Below are 21,460 nucleotides of genomic sequence, written 5' to 3'. Positions count from 1 at the left end.
TTTATTAGAATAATCGTGGGGTAAATTTTCTTCTCAGCCACAACATTTTTTTTGTTGATGTGTTATGGCATTACTATCTACATCAGCTTTTGTTCTCCATCATAATTGCCCTGATCAAAGTGCTAGTGAACTGCCTTCTTGAATTGCTGCAAGCATGGGGCACTTGGGACATCGTACAACATGACTGGGGAGAAAGTTCCAGAATATTGATCCAGCAACAATTGAAGGAACGGCAATATAGTTCCACGTTAAGTAACTTGGAGTAGAACTTGCAAGTTACTGTGTCTTCATGTATCAGTTGAGATTATGAGGGTACCTTTTGATAGAACCTTGCTGACTACAGTAGTGCATCTTGTAGATACTGGCTGTCATAGTGCTTCAGTGATGAAGGGAGAGAATGGGATAGGTAGTGGATGGAGTTCCAAAATCAAGTGGGGTGCTTTGTCCTGGCTAGTGTCAAATGCCTTGAGTGTTGTTGGAGCTGCACACACCCAAGCAAGTGGAGAATATTCCATTGATTGAAGATGGTGGACAGGCTTTGATGAGTGGAGGTGAGCTACTTATTGCAGAATTCCAAGCCTCTGATCTCATCTTGCAATCACTGTATCTATATGCTGGTCCTGTTCGGTATCTGGACAATAGTAATTTACAGGATGATAATAGTGGAGGTTCATCATTGTAATGTCACTAATCGTCAAGGGCTAATGATTCAATTCTTGCTTAATAGAGACAATTGATGCATAAACCTTACTTGCCATTTCTCAAGTCTTGGATGTTCTCTAGCTCTTGCTGCATATAGAAACAGGCACTTCAATATCAGAGAACTGAGGAGGCACTGAACATTGTGTAATCACCAGCAAACAAATCCACTCTCTACCATATGATAGAGGGAAGCTGTTTGATCCAGTATCTGAAGATGGTTAAGCCAAGGCCATGTGCCTCAGGAACTCCTTCAGTGTTGTTCTTGAACTAATACGACTGACCTCCAACAACCACAACTATTTTCCTTTGCACGAGGCATGATCTCAACCACTATGGAGGTTTCCCCTAATTTCCATTGACTCCAGTGTTCACTGAATAAAATAAGACTGCAACTTCTGTCAGAGATAACCCAATCCTCCAAACACTGGATTTTTCCAGTCCTCACTGATTAAATGAGTTTGAAGTCAGTACAATAGTGTGAACTTGAAGTATGAGTTGCATACCTCAAGTCAGGGCTCAGGCATTGGGAGGAAGTTAACTTTTTAAAACTCTGATGGTTACTGCTAAACAATCTCTCTCCAAGACTGGAAACTGTAGTTTACATGTATAGGTACACATTCCCTCAGATGAAAATCAGTTTAATTGATTGTATTTTAAATTAAATTTTTTCAGAAGTGTTTTTCTTTTTACATTTTTCTATCTGTCTTGTCTTTTCTTCTTTTTTAATCCCATCCACAGTTCCTGATCCTTATTTTGCTTTCTGCATGTGTTTCAAATCTAACTTATATCATATGCTTTCCTGGATTCAGCTCAGAGTGGGTCAGTAAGTGTTCTGCAATCTAATGATTGAAGGCCTCACTGTTTGTTCTTCTTCCCAGAGACACTTGTTCAGGATACAACACGGATCAAACACTAAAGTGATGTGTGCCTCTGCTGTGAAGACTATAATAACTTTTCAGGTAGTCATCAATAAACAACATCATTAGATTATAATTGCAAATTCTGAATCATTGCATGAAGTTCTAGACACTACACTTTAGGATGCATGTCAAGGCCTTAGAAAGAATACTGAAAAGATTTACCATTCAAGTACCAGGAATGAGGTGTTTTCAATTCTGTGACAAGTCGAGAGAAGTAGGAATTGTTCACTTCAGAACAAAAATAGTTATGGAAGATGTAAAGGGGTTATTCATGATTGTGAAAGGTTTAGATAAGTAAATAGGAAGAAATTATGTCCACTGTCAAGTCGGACACCAATTTAAGGTAATTGATGGAATAAAAAAGACAGAGAGCAGATAAGATGAAACTTAGACAGTAAGTTATTCTGATTTGGAAGAACAGTCAACAAGTTCAAAAAGAAACAATAAAAACTTGAATAGGATGAATTTGCAGAGTTGGGGGAAAATCCAGATTAATTGAGTAGCCCCTCAAACAGTCGGTGTCAGCATGATGGGTTGAATGGCCTTCTTTTTGTTACATGAATCTGTTCAATAATTTATTTTATTCTACACCAATTTATTCTTAACATGATGAAATGATCAGCCAGTTTCTAAATTCATGTGGTGTTTGAAGGAAAATGGCTGTTATTTTAAGGGTATTGTTGTAAGTTAGAAAATAACAAATGGGAGAGAAGTGGCATAAATGGAAGTAAAAAGAGCAATCTGAAGGCTACATTGATGTTAACTACCAAGTAGTTCTAACATATCACTTTCACAGTCATTAACTGAATTCACAATATAGGCTGGTACAATTTGCAAGCTTGAATGTAAATAGTAAAAATGTTCATAGTGATAATCTTTGATAAGTAGGAACTATATTTTCTCTAGTCAGGAACAAAATAGGATTAAAGCCTTACTTCTCTTCATTCAATTGTGGGAAATATTTGCCTCCCTGAAAATCTGGTTAATTTAGAAAACCGTAGAACCATTCTCCAAGAAGACTCTACCTATTACAAATCACCCTACAAGTCTTGTCAGGCAGCAGGTGAGGCACTTAACCAGCATACATATTACAAAGTTCATTGGTTCATCAGGGGAATGCTAAATAGCTGATTAAAATTACACAAATTCAAAATTACACAAGAGGTAATTTTTCTCAGGTATGCACTACTGTTTGAGAGTTTGTTTAAAACCATAGAATCCTCATATCCATGAAGCAATCACTGCACAAACTTTTTGTGGTAGTTTTAATGCAAATATAAAATGCACAACTTTCAGACAAGCTAATAGTGATTTTCTTATCATTTTAACTGCTTTCACTCTTGAAAATTGGGCAGAGGTCCAGGGTGTGATATTTCATACCCATTTTATGCATTGCACATACATATTGAAAGTGCAGCAGACAGATGCAGCTAACAAAAACAGCTGTGGGAGCTGTATTGCAATAATTAATTGCAGCAGTGAATATCCTTCATGCAACTGTTTGATGTTCACAGCAGGACAATGCTTTTCAGGAAAGTTTAAGCACTTAAAAGATAGATATCAGTTACTTCTCCAAGACAATGCTGATAAGTTCATTTCAGGGACACAAAAGCAAATTGCTTCTTCTCTGTTATAGTCATTCCTGGATAAACGTAATGTGCCCACATTAGTTTAAGGGCGCCACAATGCTAATTGCTCTGTTGCTTTCTTCCTCAGTGCTCTCACCTCAAACTAGCCTTTATACTGACACCAATAGATTTCTAAACAGGAATCAGTTAAGAGAAATGCTTAGAGAAAATAGAGACAGAGCACTAGAATGCTGTCAAGCTGTTCAGGCAGCACAGCAGGGGCCAGTTCCAAGCTGTCAATATTCACAGGACCCCAGGTACAAACAGTATGGGGCAGGCACGTCAAGGTTCTGAGGGAGTTTCACATGCTCAGCCACCATCATTGCAGTGGTAGCACCCTGGGAAAGCTGAGTCAAGATGTGTTTGTCACTTTTGAAAATATCCGATGATGAAGTCATGGCAGGCAAGCAGAAAAACACTGCTGAATATTAACCTGCATTGCAGTGTTCTTGTACTCCCTACACATACTCAAAACTGCATTTCTGCATTTATGATAATGAGTTGATTGTGAAGGATATTACTTCATCTAGGGTTAGCAAGACAACTATCAATTAGTGGTCCAAATTTCCCCATCAGAATTAGAAATCCTATTTCAGACTCTGATCAGCCAAAAAGATAAACACTTGTCTTCCTCTGGATTATCTGAGTGATGTTCTAATGGAAAATCCTTCAGAATCGACTCAGTGAAACAAAGCATGGAGAATAGCACATGGAAGTATCCACACAACAGCCACACTTCCGTTATGTAGCAATAGCTACTATATTCCGGTAGCTAAAGAATTTAATTATCCTGTAGTCAGGTAGTAGGTGTGGCAAGGGAGGCAAGTTGGTAGAGAGCTGGATGGGTAAGGTGACATGGTGGAAGGTGGGTGGTGAGCAGGTAAGTATAGCAATAGTGTGGATTCAGGGAAGGTTCAATTAAATTGGGAAATAGTTTGAGTGTTACTCCTTTGTTCGAAAAGTTAGGGAGATAGAAAGCAATAAATTACATCTCATATGGAAGCTGCTAGAAGAATTATTAAAGGAAAACATAGCAGGGTACTTAGAAAAGTTTAAGGTAATCAGGCAGGGTTTTGTGAAAGTAAAATTATGTTTACCAAATCTATTACAGTCCTTTCAGGAAGTGATAAGTGCTATGGATAAAGGGGAACCGATAGATGGACTGGAGTGCGATTTCCAAAAGGCATTTCATAGTTTTTGACACCTCAAGGGATATTGTGAAAAATAAAAGTTCATGGCATGAGGTTTAACATATTGGCATTGAGAGATTTGCTAGCTAACAGAAACAAAGCACCAGGCGTAAATGGCACCTGTTTCTGTTTGGCAAGATCTATGAGAGGTGTACCACAGGGATGGGGCCTCAACTTTAGACAATTCACATAATGTCCAGAATGAAGGGACTTTCATATGTACAACTGCTAAATTTGTGAGTGTCAAATAGGTAGAAGGTAAATAACAAAGAGGATATAAAGAAGCTATAAATGGGTATTGATAACTTAAGTGAATGGACAAAGATCTGGTTAATGGAATTTGAAATAGCCCATTTAGCAGGATGAATTAAAAACAAGTATATTATTTAAGTGGGGAGAAATTGCAGAGTTCTGAAAGGCAGGGGGATCTGGGTGTTCTGGTGCAAAAAGTTTTAATATGCATATTTACCTTTTGTACCAGAACATCCTAGGTACTGCTCCACCAATACGACTATGTCTACGTCCAATTGTGGCCACCAAACATAACATTGCGCCAACATCTTCATTTTGGAAACTTCTGAATGACCCTGAGATGAAGGACTTATTCCCGAAACATCGACTCTCCTGCTCCTCAAATGCTGTCTGACCAGCGCCCCACTTTTTGAGCCTGGTGGAGGCTCAACCGGTACCTTTGTTCACGAAAATCACTCTTGCTCCCCTAATAATATGTCATCGTCTGATCACGTCTCTCCGGGTCTAAAAAGTTTCAATTCTGCTTGCGATGGCCCTTTGGTTTTCTCCAACACCATCAGCTGTTTCGTTCTTGCCAAGACCAGATCTTTCTGCGTCCAAAGTTTGAGATCGTCAGCTGTGACTGGAAGTGTGTCCAGAAAATTTAAAGCCATTACGGATTCTACCAGTTGCAGTACCACTGCTGGTGTACCTGCCAGTGGGAGGTGGCTAAATGCATCTGCATTTGCTACTTGGAATCCCCGGGCGTTCCAACTTGTAATTATATGCACTTAGTATTACAGCCCACCACCGAATTTGGCCTGAAGCTATGGGCAGCACTGCCTTGTCCTCTTTAAACAGACCTAGCAGGGATTTGTGGTCTGTTGTTATGACAAATATAAGTCCATAAAGGTATTGGTGGAACTTCCTAACTCCAAATACAACTCCCAAACCTTCCTTCTCTATTTACGTTCTGCATTAGGCAAGATCATGGACACAAAGATTATTCGGCATTCTTTACCATTGGGATCATAGTGTGCCAACACCTTAAAGGTTGATAAATGTTTCTTCACTTCCCTGAAAGTTATGGCCTGACTACGTGACCATTTCTAAGGCTGACCATCTTAAAAATGTTGATGCAAAGGTGCAAGGATGGAGGCCAGGTTACATATGAACTTTCCATAATAATTCACCAGTCTTAACACTTAAGCTCTGGTACAGCCATTGGAACTGGGCGTCTTTTGATTGTCTTCACTTCATCTTCCAACAGGTATAATCTGGTCTTGCCAATTCTGTAGCCTAAGTAGATTACTGAGGGTGCCTGGAACACGCATTTATCTCTTCTAAGGTGGACATCTGCCTGGGAGAAATGTCAAAGGACCAACATTCTCTATGTGCTCCTTAATGCTTTTCCTGTTATTAACATTTCATCTAGATAAATGAAGACCTGGGGATAGAGCTTGTAAAATGTTCTCCATTATCCAGTGAAAAATTGCATAGGCTGACGATACCCCAAATGGCAGTTTTGTATTTTGACACAAACTCTCTTTGTATTTATTGTAGCAGAATTCTGGGAATCCTCATATAACTACAATTGCAAATACGCATGGTTCATGTCCAGTTTCCTGAAGGATAACCCTCCCGCCAGCTTTGCGTATAACTTGTTGGCTACGTAGATTAGTCGATCTTCCGTAATTACACCAGCACTACTCCCCATCTCTTCCTCCGCTACAATGATGACTGCATTGGCGCCACCTCATGCTCCCGCGAGGTGGTTGAGCAATTAATCAACTTCACCAACACATTCCACCATGACCTTAAATTTACCTGGACCATCTCTGACACCTCCCTCCCCTTCCTGGACCTCTCCATCTCCATTAATGATGACGGACTTGACACTGACATTTTTTACAAACCCACCGATTCCCACAACTACCTGGATTATACCTCTTCCCACCCTACCTCTTGTAAAAATGCCATCCCGTATTCCCAATTCCTCCGCCTCTGCCGTAGTTGCTCCCAGGAGGACTAGTTCCACCACAGAACACACAGGATGGCCTCCTTCTTTAGAGACCGCAATTTCCTTTCCCACGTGGTTAAAGATGCCCTCCAATGCATCTCGTCCACATCCCACACCTCCGCCCTCAGACCCCACCCCTCCAACCGTAACAAGGACAGAACACCCCTGGTGCACATCTTCCACCCTACCAACTTTCGCATAAACCAAATCATCCGCCGACATTTCCGCCACCTCCAAACAGACCCCACCACCAGGAATATATTTCCCTCCCCACCCCTTTCCACCTTCCGCAAAGACTGTTCCCTCCGTGACTACCTGGTCAGGTCCACGCCTCCCTACAACCCACCCTCCCATCCTGGCACCTTCCCCTGCCACCGCAGGAACTGCAAAACCTGCGCTCACACCACCTCCCTCACCTCCATCCAAGGCCCTAAAGGAGCCTTCCACATCCATCAAAGTTTTACCTGCACATCCACTAATATCATTTATTGTATCCATTGCTCCCGATGCGGTCTCCTCTACGTTGGGGAGACTGGACACCTCCTAGCAGAGCGCTTTAGGGAACATCTCCGGGACACCCACACCAATCAACCACACCGCCCTGTGGCCCAACATTTCAATTCCCCCTCCCACTCTGCCGAGGACATGGAGGTCCTGGGCCTCCTTCACCGCCGCTCCCTCACCACCAGACGCTTGGAGGAAGAACGCCTCATCTTCCGCCTTGGAACACTTCAACCCCAGGGCATCAATGTGGACTTCAACAGTTTCCTCATTTCCCCTTCCCCCACCTCACCCTAGTTCCAAACTTCCAGCTCAGCACTGTCCCCATGACCTGTCCTACCTGCCTATCTTCTTTTCCACCTATCCACTCCACCCTCCCCCCGCCCCCTGATCTATCACCGTCATCCCCTCTCCCACTCACCAATTGTACTCTTTGCTACTCTCTCCCCACCCCCACCCTCCTCTAGCTTATCTCTCCACGCTTCAGGCTCTCTGCCTTTATTCCTGATGAAGGGCTTTTGCCCGAAACGTCGAGTTTACTGCTCCTCGGATGCTGCCTGAACTGCTGTGCTCTTCCAGCACCACTAATCCAGAATCTGGTTTCCAGCTTCTGCAGTCATTGTTTTTACCTTTGCGTATAACTTGTCTATACAAGGGATTGGGTATTTATCCAACTGTGAAAAGCCATTTACCATTTGTTTAAAATCCCCAAAAAGGCAAACCTACCCATTGGGCTGGTGCTCCCATTCTGCAAACTGGACTGATTTGGTGATTCCTTTGCTTTCCAGTCCTTTGATTTCTGCCTCTACTTTTGCCCGTAAGTAAATGGCATTCAACAGGGCTTGCAGAATCAAGAAGTAGCTTCCTGGTCAACATGCATGGTGGCCTTGGCTCCTTTAATAGCCCCTAGACATTCCTGAAAAGCATCTGTGTATTTAACTAGGACTTTACTCAGGCAGCCATTTTCCAATTGAAAAATGTTGAGCCAATGAAGGTGAATCTTTCTCAACCAACTCCACCACATCAGGATTGGGCCTGAGCCGCTTATTACAATCAGTGGAAGTGAAACAGCTACTTCTCATAAGGAAGTGGAAGTGATGCTGTACCCTTAATCTTTAAAGATTCCCTGGTTTAGGTTCTCAGTCTAGCCATGGTCTTGCACAAATTTAAGGCTGGAGCTCAGAGTAAATTTTGTTGATGACTGGTTCCACGATCATTAAAACGGCTGTGCTAGTACTGACCTCCATTAGAACTGGGTGACCATTTAACCAAAAGTTTATTCTGACTGGTTCTGATTTGGATGTTGCTCAGCAATTTAACATTCCAAATCAGATGTAGGTGGACTTTCAAGGGTGTGCACTCTCCTGTTTACTAGCCTATGAGTTCTCTTACTCCATTTAGGTCAAATGGGACTCTTTTATTGTCTCAAGTCCTCATACCAGCAGCCACTACAATGGCTGTTTGAAATCCAGTTAGGCTTCAGCTAGTAGGTGCTTTTGCATGGTTACATCATTAATCCCAAATACCAAATGGTCTCTCAGTGTCTCATTAAGGGTTAATCCAAAGTCACAAGCCTCTGTCAGTCTTCTTAACTGAGTCAAAAATCCTGATACAGATTCCTTTGGTATTGCTGAGTAAAATCAATAGCATCTCAGAATTAGAGGAGGCTTGTGATCATAACATTCCTTAAGCTAACCCATCAATTCTTGAAAGGTTTTAATATCTGGTGCCTCAAGGAAAAAAAGGCTCCTAATAACTGAAAAAGCCACAGGTCCAAAAGCTGTCAGGAGAATTATTCACTGCTTTTCATCTGCCCCAATGTCATTTACCCTGGGTCCTATCTTTGCCATCAGGATCAAACAAGTCAATCTTCCCAAATAACAGCATATTGCCAGAAATACTTACCCCTACTCAAAGACAACCCAGTATGAGTGTATTTCTCCAGGAGCATGCTTTTCTTTCATCGTCACTGAAAGAACTCCACACAGAAGCCAATATCCCACCATAGTCACTCTTTATCTATACACAAAGAGTCCTTGACACTGATCCAGCTCCCTCAGAAACAGCTGTCAGAGGGAACTTTCCTGTCCTTATCTGTCAGCCAGGGATCCCTGATTGGACCAGGTTAACAGCCCCAGTCAGGGAACTCAAATTCTACCTGGCTGATCTCATTACAATCACTGCACGGTTAGTTGGACTTCTTCTTGCACTATGATCAAAATACTTTGTCCAGTTTTTTTTTAAAGCAAGAGCTTGTAAAATCATAGTAAGGGCAACTTCTGATCAGGGACTTACCACTGTTGATAGTGGTGCTGAGGAGATTTAATTATGGAGCAATGACACGAAAAAGGATTGCAAAGGACTTAAAAATTCTGTATAGTGAATTCAATGTCAAAATAGAGAAGCAAAAAGAGGGCAAACGAGACTGGATAAAATAAGGTAAGAAAATTACATTTAAAACTTGACGTTTTTTAGAATCTCCAATAATAATTAATTGCCTTAACATATGGGATTCCATATTTTATTTGTACACTTTCAAGGTCATATTAGTTAATACACAGTCATTTACAATCATGATGCCACTTTCATGCTTAATTACTACATACAACTTTGTGATTAGTTTATGGACAGTTAATATGTATAACTGCTGCAAGTACACGACACTCATGGGCAGGTTAATGACTGTGAGGTTCTCTTGATGAAGGTATTCACAGAACAGCAGAATTTATCAAGCTGTCTGTAGCTATTGTAACTCACAGGCTCTTTCTCCTTTGCTGCAAAACGAGGCTGAGCTTTACATTAATAACAGGATGAGTCCTTTAAACACCATTACTTTTCAATACATTCAAGCCCAATGTCTGACAAGGAACTCATGGATGAATCAAGTGACTGAAGTGGCCACAAGGCCAAAAGCACTGTGTTCTCATTCTTTAGAGGACCAGCTTGCTGAATTGTCGAGATATCTGGCACAAGGCTTAGAATATACCAAGAGTGCAAATCAGATTCGCATTCTGCCTGAGGTCAATTTGGGACCTACCACTCTCCCTGGCAATTAAGAATGTCAGGCATGAGCAGGCTACCACGAACAAAAAATACTGCCAAGAGAACTGCTCAGGATGAAGTGTCCATAAACAAGGCAGATGAACTCAGGGCACGGTTAGGAACATGGGACTGATATATCATAGCAATTACAGAGACATGGCTCAGGGATGAATAGGACTGGCAGCTTGATATTCCAGGATACAAATGCTACAAGAAGGATAAAAAGGAAGGCAAGAGAGTAAAGGGAGTGGCGTTTTTGATAAGGGATAGCATTACATCTATACTGATGGAGGATATTCTCGGAAATACATCCAGGGAAGTTATTTGGGTGCAACTGAGAAATAAGAAACAGATGATAACCTTATTGGGACTGTATTACAGACCCACTAATAGTCAGAGGGAAATTGAGACACAAATTTGTAAGGAGATCTCAGTTATCTGTAAAAATAATAGGGTGAGTACAAAATGTGATTTTAACTTTCCTATCCATCTAAACCCTTAACACTATGGCAGTCCCAGTCTATATTTGGAATTTGTTAAGTATGTACAAGGACATGTTCTGATTCAGTGTGTGGATGTTCCTACTAGAGAAGGTGAAAACCTTGACCTACTCTTGGGAAATAAGGCAGGGTCGGTGACTGGGTGTCTGTGGGGGAGCACTTTGGGGCCAGGAACCATTATTCTATTAGTTTTAAAATAGTGAAGGAAAAGGACAGACCAGCTCTAAAAGTTGAAGTCTTAAATTGGAGAAAGGCCAATTTTGGTGGCATTATGCAGGAACTTTCAAAAGCTGAATGGGGACAGATGTTCGCAGGTAAAGGGACGGCGGGAAAATGGGAAGCCTTCAGAAATGAGATAACGAGAGTATAGAGACAGTATATTCCTGTTAGGGTGAAAGGAAAGGCTGGTTGGTATAGGGAATGCTGGATTACTAAGGAAATTGAAGGTTTGGTTAAGAAAAAGAAGAAAGCACATGTCAAGTATAGCCAGGATAGATCGAGTGAATCCTTAGAAGAGTATAAAGGCAGTAGGAGTATATTTAAGAGGAAAATCAGGAGGGCAAAAAGGGGACATGAGATAGCTTTGGCAAACAGAGTTAAGAAGAATCTAAGGATTATTACAAATAGATTAAGGACAAAAGGGTAACTAGGGAGAGAATAGGGTCCCTCAAAGATCAGCAAGGCGGCCTTTGTGTGGTGCCGCACAGAATGGGGGATTTACTAAACAAGCATTTTGCATCAGTATTTACTGTGGAAAAGGACATGGAAGATACAGAATGTAGGAAAAAAGATGGTGTCATCTTGAAAAATGTCCATATTACAGAGGAGGAAGTGCTGGATATCTAGAAATGCATAAAAGTGGATAAATCCCCAGGACCTGATCAGGTGTACCCTAGAACTCTGTGGGAAGCTAGAGAAGTGATTGCTGGGCCTCTTGCTGAGCTACTTGTAAAATCGATAGTCACAGGTGAGGTGCTGGAAGACTGGTGGTTGGCTAACATCGTGCCACTGTTTACGAAAGGTGGTAAGGACATGCCAGGAACTTTAGACCAATGAGCCTGACATCAGTGGTGAACAAGTTGTTGGATGGAATCCTGAGGGACAAGGATATAAATGTATTTGGAAAGGCAAGGACTGATTAGGGATAGTCAATATGGTTTTGTGCGTGGGAAATCATGTCTCACAAACTTGATTGAGTTTTTTGAAGAAGTAACAAAGAGGATTGATGAGGGCAGAGCAGTAGATGTGATCTATATGGACTTCAGTAAGGCGTTCGACAAGGTTCCCCATGGGAGACTGATTAGCAAGGTTAGATCTCATGGAATACAGGGAGAACTAGCCATTTGGATACAAAACTGGCTCAAAGGTAGAAGACAGAGGGTTGTTTTTCAGACTGGAGGCCTGTGACCAGTGGAGTGTCACAAGGATCGGTGCTGGGCCCTCTACTTTTTGTCATTTACATAAATGATTTGGATGTGAGCATAAGTTGTACAGTTAGTAAGTTTGCAGATAACACCAAAATTGGGCATGTAGTGGAGAGCGAAGAGAGTTACCTCAGATTACAACAGGATCTGGACCAGATGGGCCAATGGGCTGAGAAGTGGCAGATGGAGTTTAATTCAGATAAATGCAAGGTGCTGCATTTTGGAAAAGCAAACCTTAGCAGGACTTATACACTTAATGGTAAGGTCTGAGGGAGTGTTGCTGAACAAAGAGACCTTGGAATGCAGGTTCATAGCTCCTTGAAAATGGAGTCGCAGGTAGATAGGATAGTGAAGAAGACATTTGGTATGCTTTCCTTTATTGGTCAGAGTATTGAGTACAGGAGTTGGGAGGTCATGTTGCAGCTGTACAGGACATTGGTTAGGCCACTGTTGGAATATTGCGTGCAATTCTGGTTTCCTTCCTATCGGAAAGATGTTGTGAAACTTGAAAGGGTTCAGAAGAGATTTAAAAGGATGTTGTCAGGGTTGGAGGATCTGAGCTACAGGGAGAGGTTGAACAGGCTGGGGCTGTTTTCCCTGGAGCGTTGGAGGCTGATGGGTGACCTTATTGAGGTTTACAAAATTATGAGGGGCTTGGATAGGATAAATAGACAAAGTCTTTCCCCTGGGGTCGGGGAGTCCAGAACTAGAGGGCATAGGTTTAGGGTGAGAGGGGAAAGATATAAAAGAGACCTAAGGGGCAACTTTTTCACGCAGAGGGTGGTACGTGTATGGAATGAGCTGCCAGAGGATGTGGTGGAGGCTGGTACAATTGCAACATTTATGAGGCATTTGAATGGGTATATGAATAGAAAGGGTTTGGAGGGATATGGGCCAGGTGCTGGCAGGTGGGACTAGATTAGGTTGGGATATCTGGTTGGATTGGACGGGTTGGACTGAAGGGTCTGTTTCCATGCTGTACATCTCTATGACTCTGAGAGACAATGTTGGAGACTGCCTAACCTGATGATTCCATGAGACTTAGGTGGAGAAAGGACATGTTTGTATCTCAAAAAGAACAGACCAGTTATCCCAAGTCTCTTCATAGTCTTTGTTGCAGTGTCTAACTTGAATGTGACTTGAACCAGATTGCTATCATGCAATACATTACGACTTATTTGAGACAAAAGCTTCTTCTTGTTAACACTTGCTGGTGGTTTTTCAACTCTGGCCTCTTGGCCATCTCTGGTTTTAAATTCTTCACCACTGGTGCTTCAGCCGTAATACCAAGCTCTTTGACCAAGCTTTTGGTTCCCTAGTCCAATACCTTGTGGTCTTGATAAGACTCCTGTGAGCGGCATTAGAGCACTGCACTTCACAAATATCAACCTAATTTGTTACTGGTTAAAATAAGAATTTGAGCTACCAGATCCACCAACAATAGACATCAACGTCTTCAGAGTCAAAAAGTGTGGCACTGGAAAAGCTCAGACAGTCAGGCAGCATCCGAGGAACAGGAGAGTCATCTTCATACAAGAGAGAGATATTATTGTAAAAATTCAATGGTCTGGCAGCCCAAAACGGAGTTAGCATTTCAAATCAACAATCTTTTACTACAGCTGTAACCCTAGGAACCTCCTAAGTTTTCTGCTTTTATTTATTGTGGTATTCATATCATTTTGCTCTTGTATCAGAGCTATTACAGTTACTTGCTTGATTCTTAGAACAAGCTTTCATGTATGACAGGCGTAAGATAGACAGGGGAAAAAGTTACATTACCCTTCCCACTCTACATCATCACTACATACTTCTGAACTTGCCCAACCCATACCTGCAGAATTGTGTCGCAAAGAGGGAAGAGCAGCAACTTTGAGACAGATGGAAAAAAGGAATTTCTTGAGCAATGGTCAGGTCTCAACATGTGAAGTCCTTCCACAATCTCTATTAGATTCCGGCCCATTTTGATTTCAGATGGGGTTAAGTAAGATGATTCCTATGCTCAAAAATCAAGGTTGATTTTTCCAAAGTTTGGAATTCCAAAGAATGTTGCCATTCCCTGCATCAATCTTCACATAATCTGAACGGAACATGTTTCTGAACTGCTTCGTGCAACCCAAACATTATTTTTCAGAAGACTCTCACAGTGTTACAAAATCCAACACCTATTCTCTTTCAAATTAAACTGCATTTACTATTTGCCTTTAAATCTATCTTTTTTAACCTTGTCAATGTTGTGTTTATGCACAAGAAGTAAATACAAATTTAGATCTAGAACTCATACCATGTAAAGAGTTACACCATCTCTGCTACTCAGTCAGAAAGTCCAAGCAACAATGAGTTTATTTGATAGATCTAGAGATGCAGTGTGTTCTTTATATAAAAGGTGTACCAAACTCAGACCTTTTATCGTGAGTCTGCAACTATTACCCTTTCCTTGTCAGCTGATCAGCAGTTCTCTGATCAATAACTGGGAAATTACTCCATCTCAAATATTTTCAGAATTCAAAGGCAAGACAAACAGTTCACTCCTTGAAAAAAGCACAACACAAGCCAAAACACATCTTATGTAGTCCAAAGTGCATGACTTGGATCAGTGAGCTTAACAAAAGTTTTTTTTTGACATTCCTTGGAAGTATATATCCTGCTTGAAGATCTAGAAAGTTCAAAGAAAAATGGAAGAAGATCCATATATTTTAGTTGGACAATTTCTTCATAAAGGACAGGGGAAGAAAGTGATTACCTTTACAGTGATTCTCATCCCAAGGATATACGCAGTTTTGGACACCATTGCAGACCAATGTGTTGTTGATGCACATGTTGCTGTGACAAAAGAATGCGCTACCATCACAGGGGGCTACAAAAGAAACAAGAATACACACAAAATCAGCTCCAATGCATCTACATGTACTGCGTTGTTGAAATATATGCTAACCAGCAGACATTTTCAGTCAACAACACCATTCACCACCCTCACTTCTTTGAATGTAAACTGAAATTGACTTACCGCCATGCACTTGTTCAGATCCCAAACGTGGTGAATGTTTATAGATATTTTCGAATTCATGGGATGAGAATATTACTGACCAGGCAGCATTTATTGCTCCTCCCTAATTTCTTAAAAGGCAGTTAAGAGTCAACCACATTGTTGTGGGTCTGGAGTCCCACAGAGGCCTGACCAGGTAACACTGGCAGTGTCTTTCCCTGAAGGATGTTAGTAAATGAGATGGGTTTTTCTGACAATGCTCAATGTATTCATGGTAGTCATTAGACTCCTAATTCCAGATGTTTGATTGAATACAAATTCCACCATTTGCCTTGGCATAATTTGAAACAGGTCCCCAGACATTGGTTGACAATCCAGCGATACTATCAGTAAGCCACCACCTCCTCTTGTAGGGACATTGCCACTGCACCCCAAAAGCCCTCTGGTACGTGTCTATGGTGAGTTTCCATGAATATTAATGTAATTTTGCAACAGTCTTAAAACCTTCAAAATGAAAACTTTTTCAAAGCTCAGAAGACCAGTTATAGAATAGTAGGAGAAAGTGAGGACAGCAAATGCTGGAGATCAGAGTCAGAAAGTGTGGCGCTGGAAAAGCACAAGCAGTCAGGCATTATCCGAGGAGCAGGAGAATCAACGTTTTGAACATAAGCCCTTCATCAGGAATGTGGGGCAGGGTGGCGAGGAGGCTGAGAGACAAATGTGAGGGTTGTGGGACTGGGGGAAGATAGTTGGGGATGTGATAGGTAAATGAAGGTAGGTGATGATGGTGAGAGGTCAGAATGGACGGTGTAGCAGATAGGTGGGAAGGAAGGTGGACAGGTAGGACAGTTCACGAGGGTGATACCAAGTTGGAGGGTTGGATCTGGGATAAAGTGAGGGGAGGGGACGTGAGGAAACAGGTGAAATTGACATTGTTCCCTTGTGGTTAGAGGGTCCCATGGCGGAAGATGAGGTGTTCTTCCTCCAGGTGCTGGGTGGCTAGAATTTGGTTGTGGAGGAGGCCCAGGACTTGCATGTCTTTGGCGGAGAGGGAGGAGGAGTTGAAGTGTTTGCCACAGAGCAGAACACAGATAGAGGTGGGGAGGATAATATATCTCTAATGGTTGAGTCTGACCTTAGGTGGCTGAAATAATGAGGATGTATCCAGAGGCAGGTGAGGACCTGGGGTGGTGGGGTGGTTCTGTCCTTGTTGCGATTGAAGGGGTGGGATTCGAGGGAGGAACTGCGGGAAATGGAGGAAATGAGTTGGAGGGCATTGTTGGCCACGTGTGAGGGTAGTTGCAGTCCTTGAAGTAGGAGTCCATCAGGGATGTTCTGGACTGGAATTGGTCCGCTTGGGAACAAATATAGCTGAAGTTGAGGAATTGGGAGTAAGGGATAGCATTTTTATAGGGTGGGGGGCATAGGTAGGTGGGAGGAGGTGTATTCCAGGTATCTGTGGGAGTTGGTGGGTTTGAAATAGATGTCTATGTTGAGCTGGTTGCCAGAAATGGAGATGGAGAGCCCCAGGAAGGGGAGGGAGGTGTCTGACATGGTCCAGGTGAACTTGAGGTTAGGGTGGAAGTTTTTCGTGAATTTAATGAACTGTTCAGCCTCCTCATGAATGCATTAGGTGGCGCCAATACAGTCATCAATGTAGTAGAGGAAAAGATGGAGAATGGTGCAGGTGTAGCTGCGAAAAATGGACAGTTCCATGTACCTGACAAAGAGGCAGGCATAGCTTGGGCCCATGCAGGTGTCCATGGCTACCCCTTTGGTCTGAAGGAAGTGGGACGATTCGAAGGAGAAATTGTTGAGGGCGTGGACCAGTTCATCCAATCAAATGAGTGTGTCGGTGGAAAGATACTGGTTGGGTCGGTGGGAGAGGAAGAAACGGAGGGCTTGGAGGCCTTCGTTATAGCAGATGGATGTGTACAAGGACTTTCTTTGAGAATTTTTAAAAAATATGTCCCAAAACTATTTTATACTGGAAACTCAAAATGAAGGATTGTGTTAAAAATCCAATATACCATGAGATTTCCTTTTAGGGAACTTAATCATGTAACTTGTGTGTTACAAATATAAAACAGTGAGCATAAGAAGCTGAGGGGTGACCTCATAGAAGTTTATAAGATCACAAGGGACATGGGTATGGTGAATAGCCAAGGTCTTTACCCCACAGTAGGAGAGTCCAAAATTAGACACATGAGTTTAAGGTAATGGGAAATGATTTAAGGGTCCAGAGGGACAACATTTTCACACAGGAGGTGATGCAAATGTGGAACAAACTGCCAGAGGAAGTAGTGGAAACAGGTTCAATTACAAACAGTTACAAGACATTTGGATAGTTACATGCATCTACTCCTTTTCTATCCATGTAAGATAAATGCACGCAAATGGGACTACCTCAGTTTAGGAAACCTGGTCAGCATGGATGAATTGGGCAAAGGGCCTATTTCCGTTCTGTATGCCTCTATGACCCTATAAATCATGCAGCACAGCATCTAAATGCAGTTTGTCAAACACTCCAGATGGACGTCTAAAGATTTTGAAATTATTCAAAGGGACTCTCACAGTTGTTCTAGTAACATTACTCTCTCATTTTCGAAGGCAGACAGCTCTTTCGCCTCCCTTCTTGCTCTGAGATCTGGCCTTATACACATTATGTAATATGTTTTATGTGAATTATTTTACAATGTCCTCGTAAGGTTAAATAAATGTAAGTTTTATTTTGTCCTGTGACCATTTTCCACTCCCATTGTGATAACTGTCTCAGGCTGAATCAGTGCAGTGGTCTATTTTCTGCCAGTAGGATAAACACACATCTTGGATTCTGTATTCTTGCAGAGTCATAATGGTTGTGATGAATAGACGCTACATCCCTCAGACCAAGATAATATCCTCACTCTCGAGCTTGTAGTAAAATATATGACCATTAGATGGTGATATAGTCACACAACTGTCAAGCAAACTCTGATGAAGCTCAATTTTCAACTATAAATAAAGGCCCTTGCTTGCCTTTGTAAACTTACACGTACATTGCCTACATATGGAAATGAAGGAAAATTGACATGGTTGGAACACTGTTAAAAAACAAGTTTTCATGCATTCCCACTGCCTAATGCAGGTGACCAGCACAGCATTGTTTCCTGCTTTCAATGATGGACGTGCTGCTAACAAGCTCATTTCAGTTCTCTGTAATCTCACCTTACATTTGACAAACTGGGAAACATAGGAATATATCATCACTGCAGTCTCAAAAACAATTAAGCAGCCAACATCAATCATACCAGCCACTGCAAGACAGATAATGACTTTTGCTAATCAATATTCAAGGTTAAATTTACTCTGCTATGGATTATTCTTTTTATGTCTAGTTACGGTTAAGTCCAAAGGTTATGCAAAGTGTTATGTGATGGGTCATATCTCCAAAGTACTGTGACCATTTTTAAGTTGGAATTCCAAGCGTATATTTTAAAAGATGGCTGATAATGTGAAAAATGGCTACTGCTGGAAAGTAAATGGCTGTCTGGAGGAAGAGTAAGTAAACAGACTGAACTGTAATCTCTTTTGACTAGAAAAACAATAAGGAGCTGACAACCCACTACTCCATAGCAAACTCTCTCTGTGATTAAATCCCAAACTGCAGAAACATTTTTGTTTCTCCCTTTGAAGAATGTACAAGGACAGGAGTTTAAAAAAAATAGTTTCAATTTGACTACAGTGGACTAGTGGAGCTGAATACAGCATCCTGGGTTTGAACCAAAGCATGCTATGAGGTTTAGAGTCGAGAAACTATCCCCTGGTTATTCCTGTGTTGCAGGTAAAGACACTCACTGTCTCTCTGTCACTCAGATAATTTAAGCCATTTTGAAAAGTCATCAGAACAAAGAAGCTTCAATCAGCTTATAGATTCATAAATCTCGAAAATTGATTGCTAAACTATCAACATCATTTTTTCCAAGTAACCTCCATTTAACAGCTGCGAACTTCAACTATCCATTGTTGGTTAGTAATCCAGAGACCTTTCAACATAGATTTTATTTTTCTTTTGTCTTTTTGGACTTAACTCTTCGTTCTAATCTGTGTGTGCCTGTGTTGTGTTTCTATATATTTCCTCAGATTTAGTAATTAATAAACTCACTCTTGTTAACTCAATAAGTTAACAAGCCTGATTAAAGTGGGTCCTTTTAAAACTTAAGTTCATCTGTGCCTGGGAGAAAGGCATCCACAAATTAATCTTCTTGCAACCAGACAAGGGGATGGGTGAATATAAAGGGGCAGCCAGATTATCTCTCCTCACCCAGGGCCTGGTCATAACAATAGAAAGCAAATACCATACACTCACTTCAGCCACATTTTAGAAAAGATATTTAAAAATTCATTAATGGGATGTGGGCAACACTGGTTAGACCAACAGTTATTTCCCATCCCTAATTTCCCACAGGGCATTTAAGAATGAATCATACAGCTGGGGTCAAGTTTCACATATATGCCAAGCAAAGATGGCAGATTTCTTTCCCTAAAGGGATGGATTTTTAGAACAATTGAAATGGTCATCATTAGGCCAGCTGTCTATTCCATATTCTTTTCGTTAACTGGATTCAACCCCATGTAGCCAAAACGCTGGCCTAGACCTCTGGATCAATACCTCAGAGAAACTACCACGAGCCCAACATTTCCCTTTTGGAAAAAGTCTTCTCGATCAGGTTGGAAGCATTTGATTCTGACCCTAATCAGTCAAGGAACTATGTACTTATTATAACATTGACAAGAGGGGAAATAATTACCAGCAGGAGGAACAATGACACCACCAAAGATGCAAGCAATGGGTACATCAGTAAGAGTGTTAACATAAGACCACATAAAATAGGAACAGAAATTGGTCGTTTGCCCCTTTAATCTCCTCCATCGTTCAATAGGATCATGGCTGATCTGACACTCTTCATGTTCATTTTCCTGCGCTTTCTTCACAGCCCTTGATTGCCCTACTGATCAGGAATTTATCGCAGCTTAAAAATACAAGGACCCAGCCCCAGCTCTTAACATGAGAGCAACTCCCTTCTCCTTAACCTCATATTCCCTCCACAGCATTCAGAAGGAATGACCACAGAGCACTGGTTCGAAGGAACCATAACACCCAGTATAAGTTGTACAGACAGAGGATTAGCGACAGAGGAAGAGAAAAGAGCTGGTATAGAGTATCTGCAGCCATTTATTTAGCTCCTAAGAAACCCATGATGGATTCATCAAGGCAAGGAACAGACAAATTGAGCACATTAAATCAAAAGATACAACAAATAAGTCCCCCGTCCCCACCCCTTCCCAGCTAAACACAAGTCATTCACAATCAGAAACATCTATAAAACTCATCTACACTTGATTTTGTGTATCCCTTTATTTAAAGATCTGAATGTATGGAGAGCATCCAGCTCTGAATGACAGTGTTCAGGCCCCTGGACTGATAGCGAAGGCTGCTCTTGACTTATTTACCCACTGAGTGCAAGCTATCCCTCTTGACTTGACTGAGGTCTGCTCACAGCTAACAAAGAACACAATACAGAACAGCAGCAGGCCCTTTGGCACTGCAAGACTGTGTGGACATATTGTGTGTGTAGTTTTTGTCCAAACTAAAACCCTTTTGCATCTACACAGCCCTTGAAACATTGATTTTCCTGCTCCTCAGATGTTGCCTGATCTGCTGTTCTTTTCCAGCACCACTCAAATCTTGACTCTGATCTCCAGCATCTGCAATACCCACTTTCGCCTACTGCTCCTCTATTCCTTATCTATTCATATATCTGTCAAAATGCCTCTTAAATGTTGGCTTTGTATTCACCTCCATCATCCCTGTCTGGCAATGCCTTCCAGACACTTACCATGCTCAGGGTAAAAAAAAATGCCTCTCACATCTCCTTTAAACTTATCCTCTTTTACATTAAACCTATGTCCACTAGTAGTTGACATTTTTACTCTGGGAAAAAGACTCCAATTGTTCATTCTTTCCATGCATCTCCTAATTTTGTAAACTTCTACCAGGTTGCACCTCATCCCGCAACGTTCAAGCAAAAACAAACTGAGTTTGTCCAATCTCTTCTCATAGTTAATACCCTCCAAACCAGGCAACATCTTGTAAACTGTTTCTGTACCATCTCCAAAGCTTTCACATCCTTCTGGTAAAGATTAAATTAGATTTAGGTTTTATTGTCACGGGTACTCATATGCGGGGTACTGTGAGATGTCTACAATGTTGCCACATATGGAGCCATCTTAGATACAAAATACTTCGGTACAAAATTTTAGTTACATAGAAAAATAA

The 21,460-nt window shown here is 41.5% G+C and overlaps 1 protein-coding gene across 3 annotated transcripts in view; it reads right to left on the bottom strand.

The window, feature by feature from the left end:
- neto1l (neuropilin (NRP) and tolloid (TLL)-like 1, like) overlaps positions 1-21,460 on the bottom strand; it is a 227,499-nt gene that overhangs the window by 40,561 nt on the left and 165,478 nt on the right. For all 3 annotated transcript variants that reach the window (XM_072570655.1, XM_072570656.1, XM_072570654.1), the window contains exon 8: positions 14,899-15,012. In XM_072570655.1, the coding sequence (XP_072426756.1) occupies positions 14,899-15,012 (114 nt within the window). The remainder of the gene's footprint in view (positions 1-14,898; positions 15,013-21,460) is intronic.

This window comes from Chiloscyllium punctatum, chromosome 5 (genome assembly GCF_047496795.1).
Source record: "Chiloscyllium punctatum isolate Juve2018m chromosome 5, sChiPun1.3, whole genome shotgun sequence".
Classification (NCBI taxonomy): domain Eukaryota; kingdom Metazoa; phylum Chordata; class Chondrichthyes; order Orectolobiformes; family Hemiscylliidae; genus Chiloscyllium; species Chiloscyllium punctatum.
The sequence above is the reverse complement of the archived record's forward strand: the minus strand, read 5'-3'. Positions and strand labels throughout refer to the sequence as shown.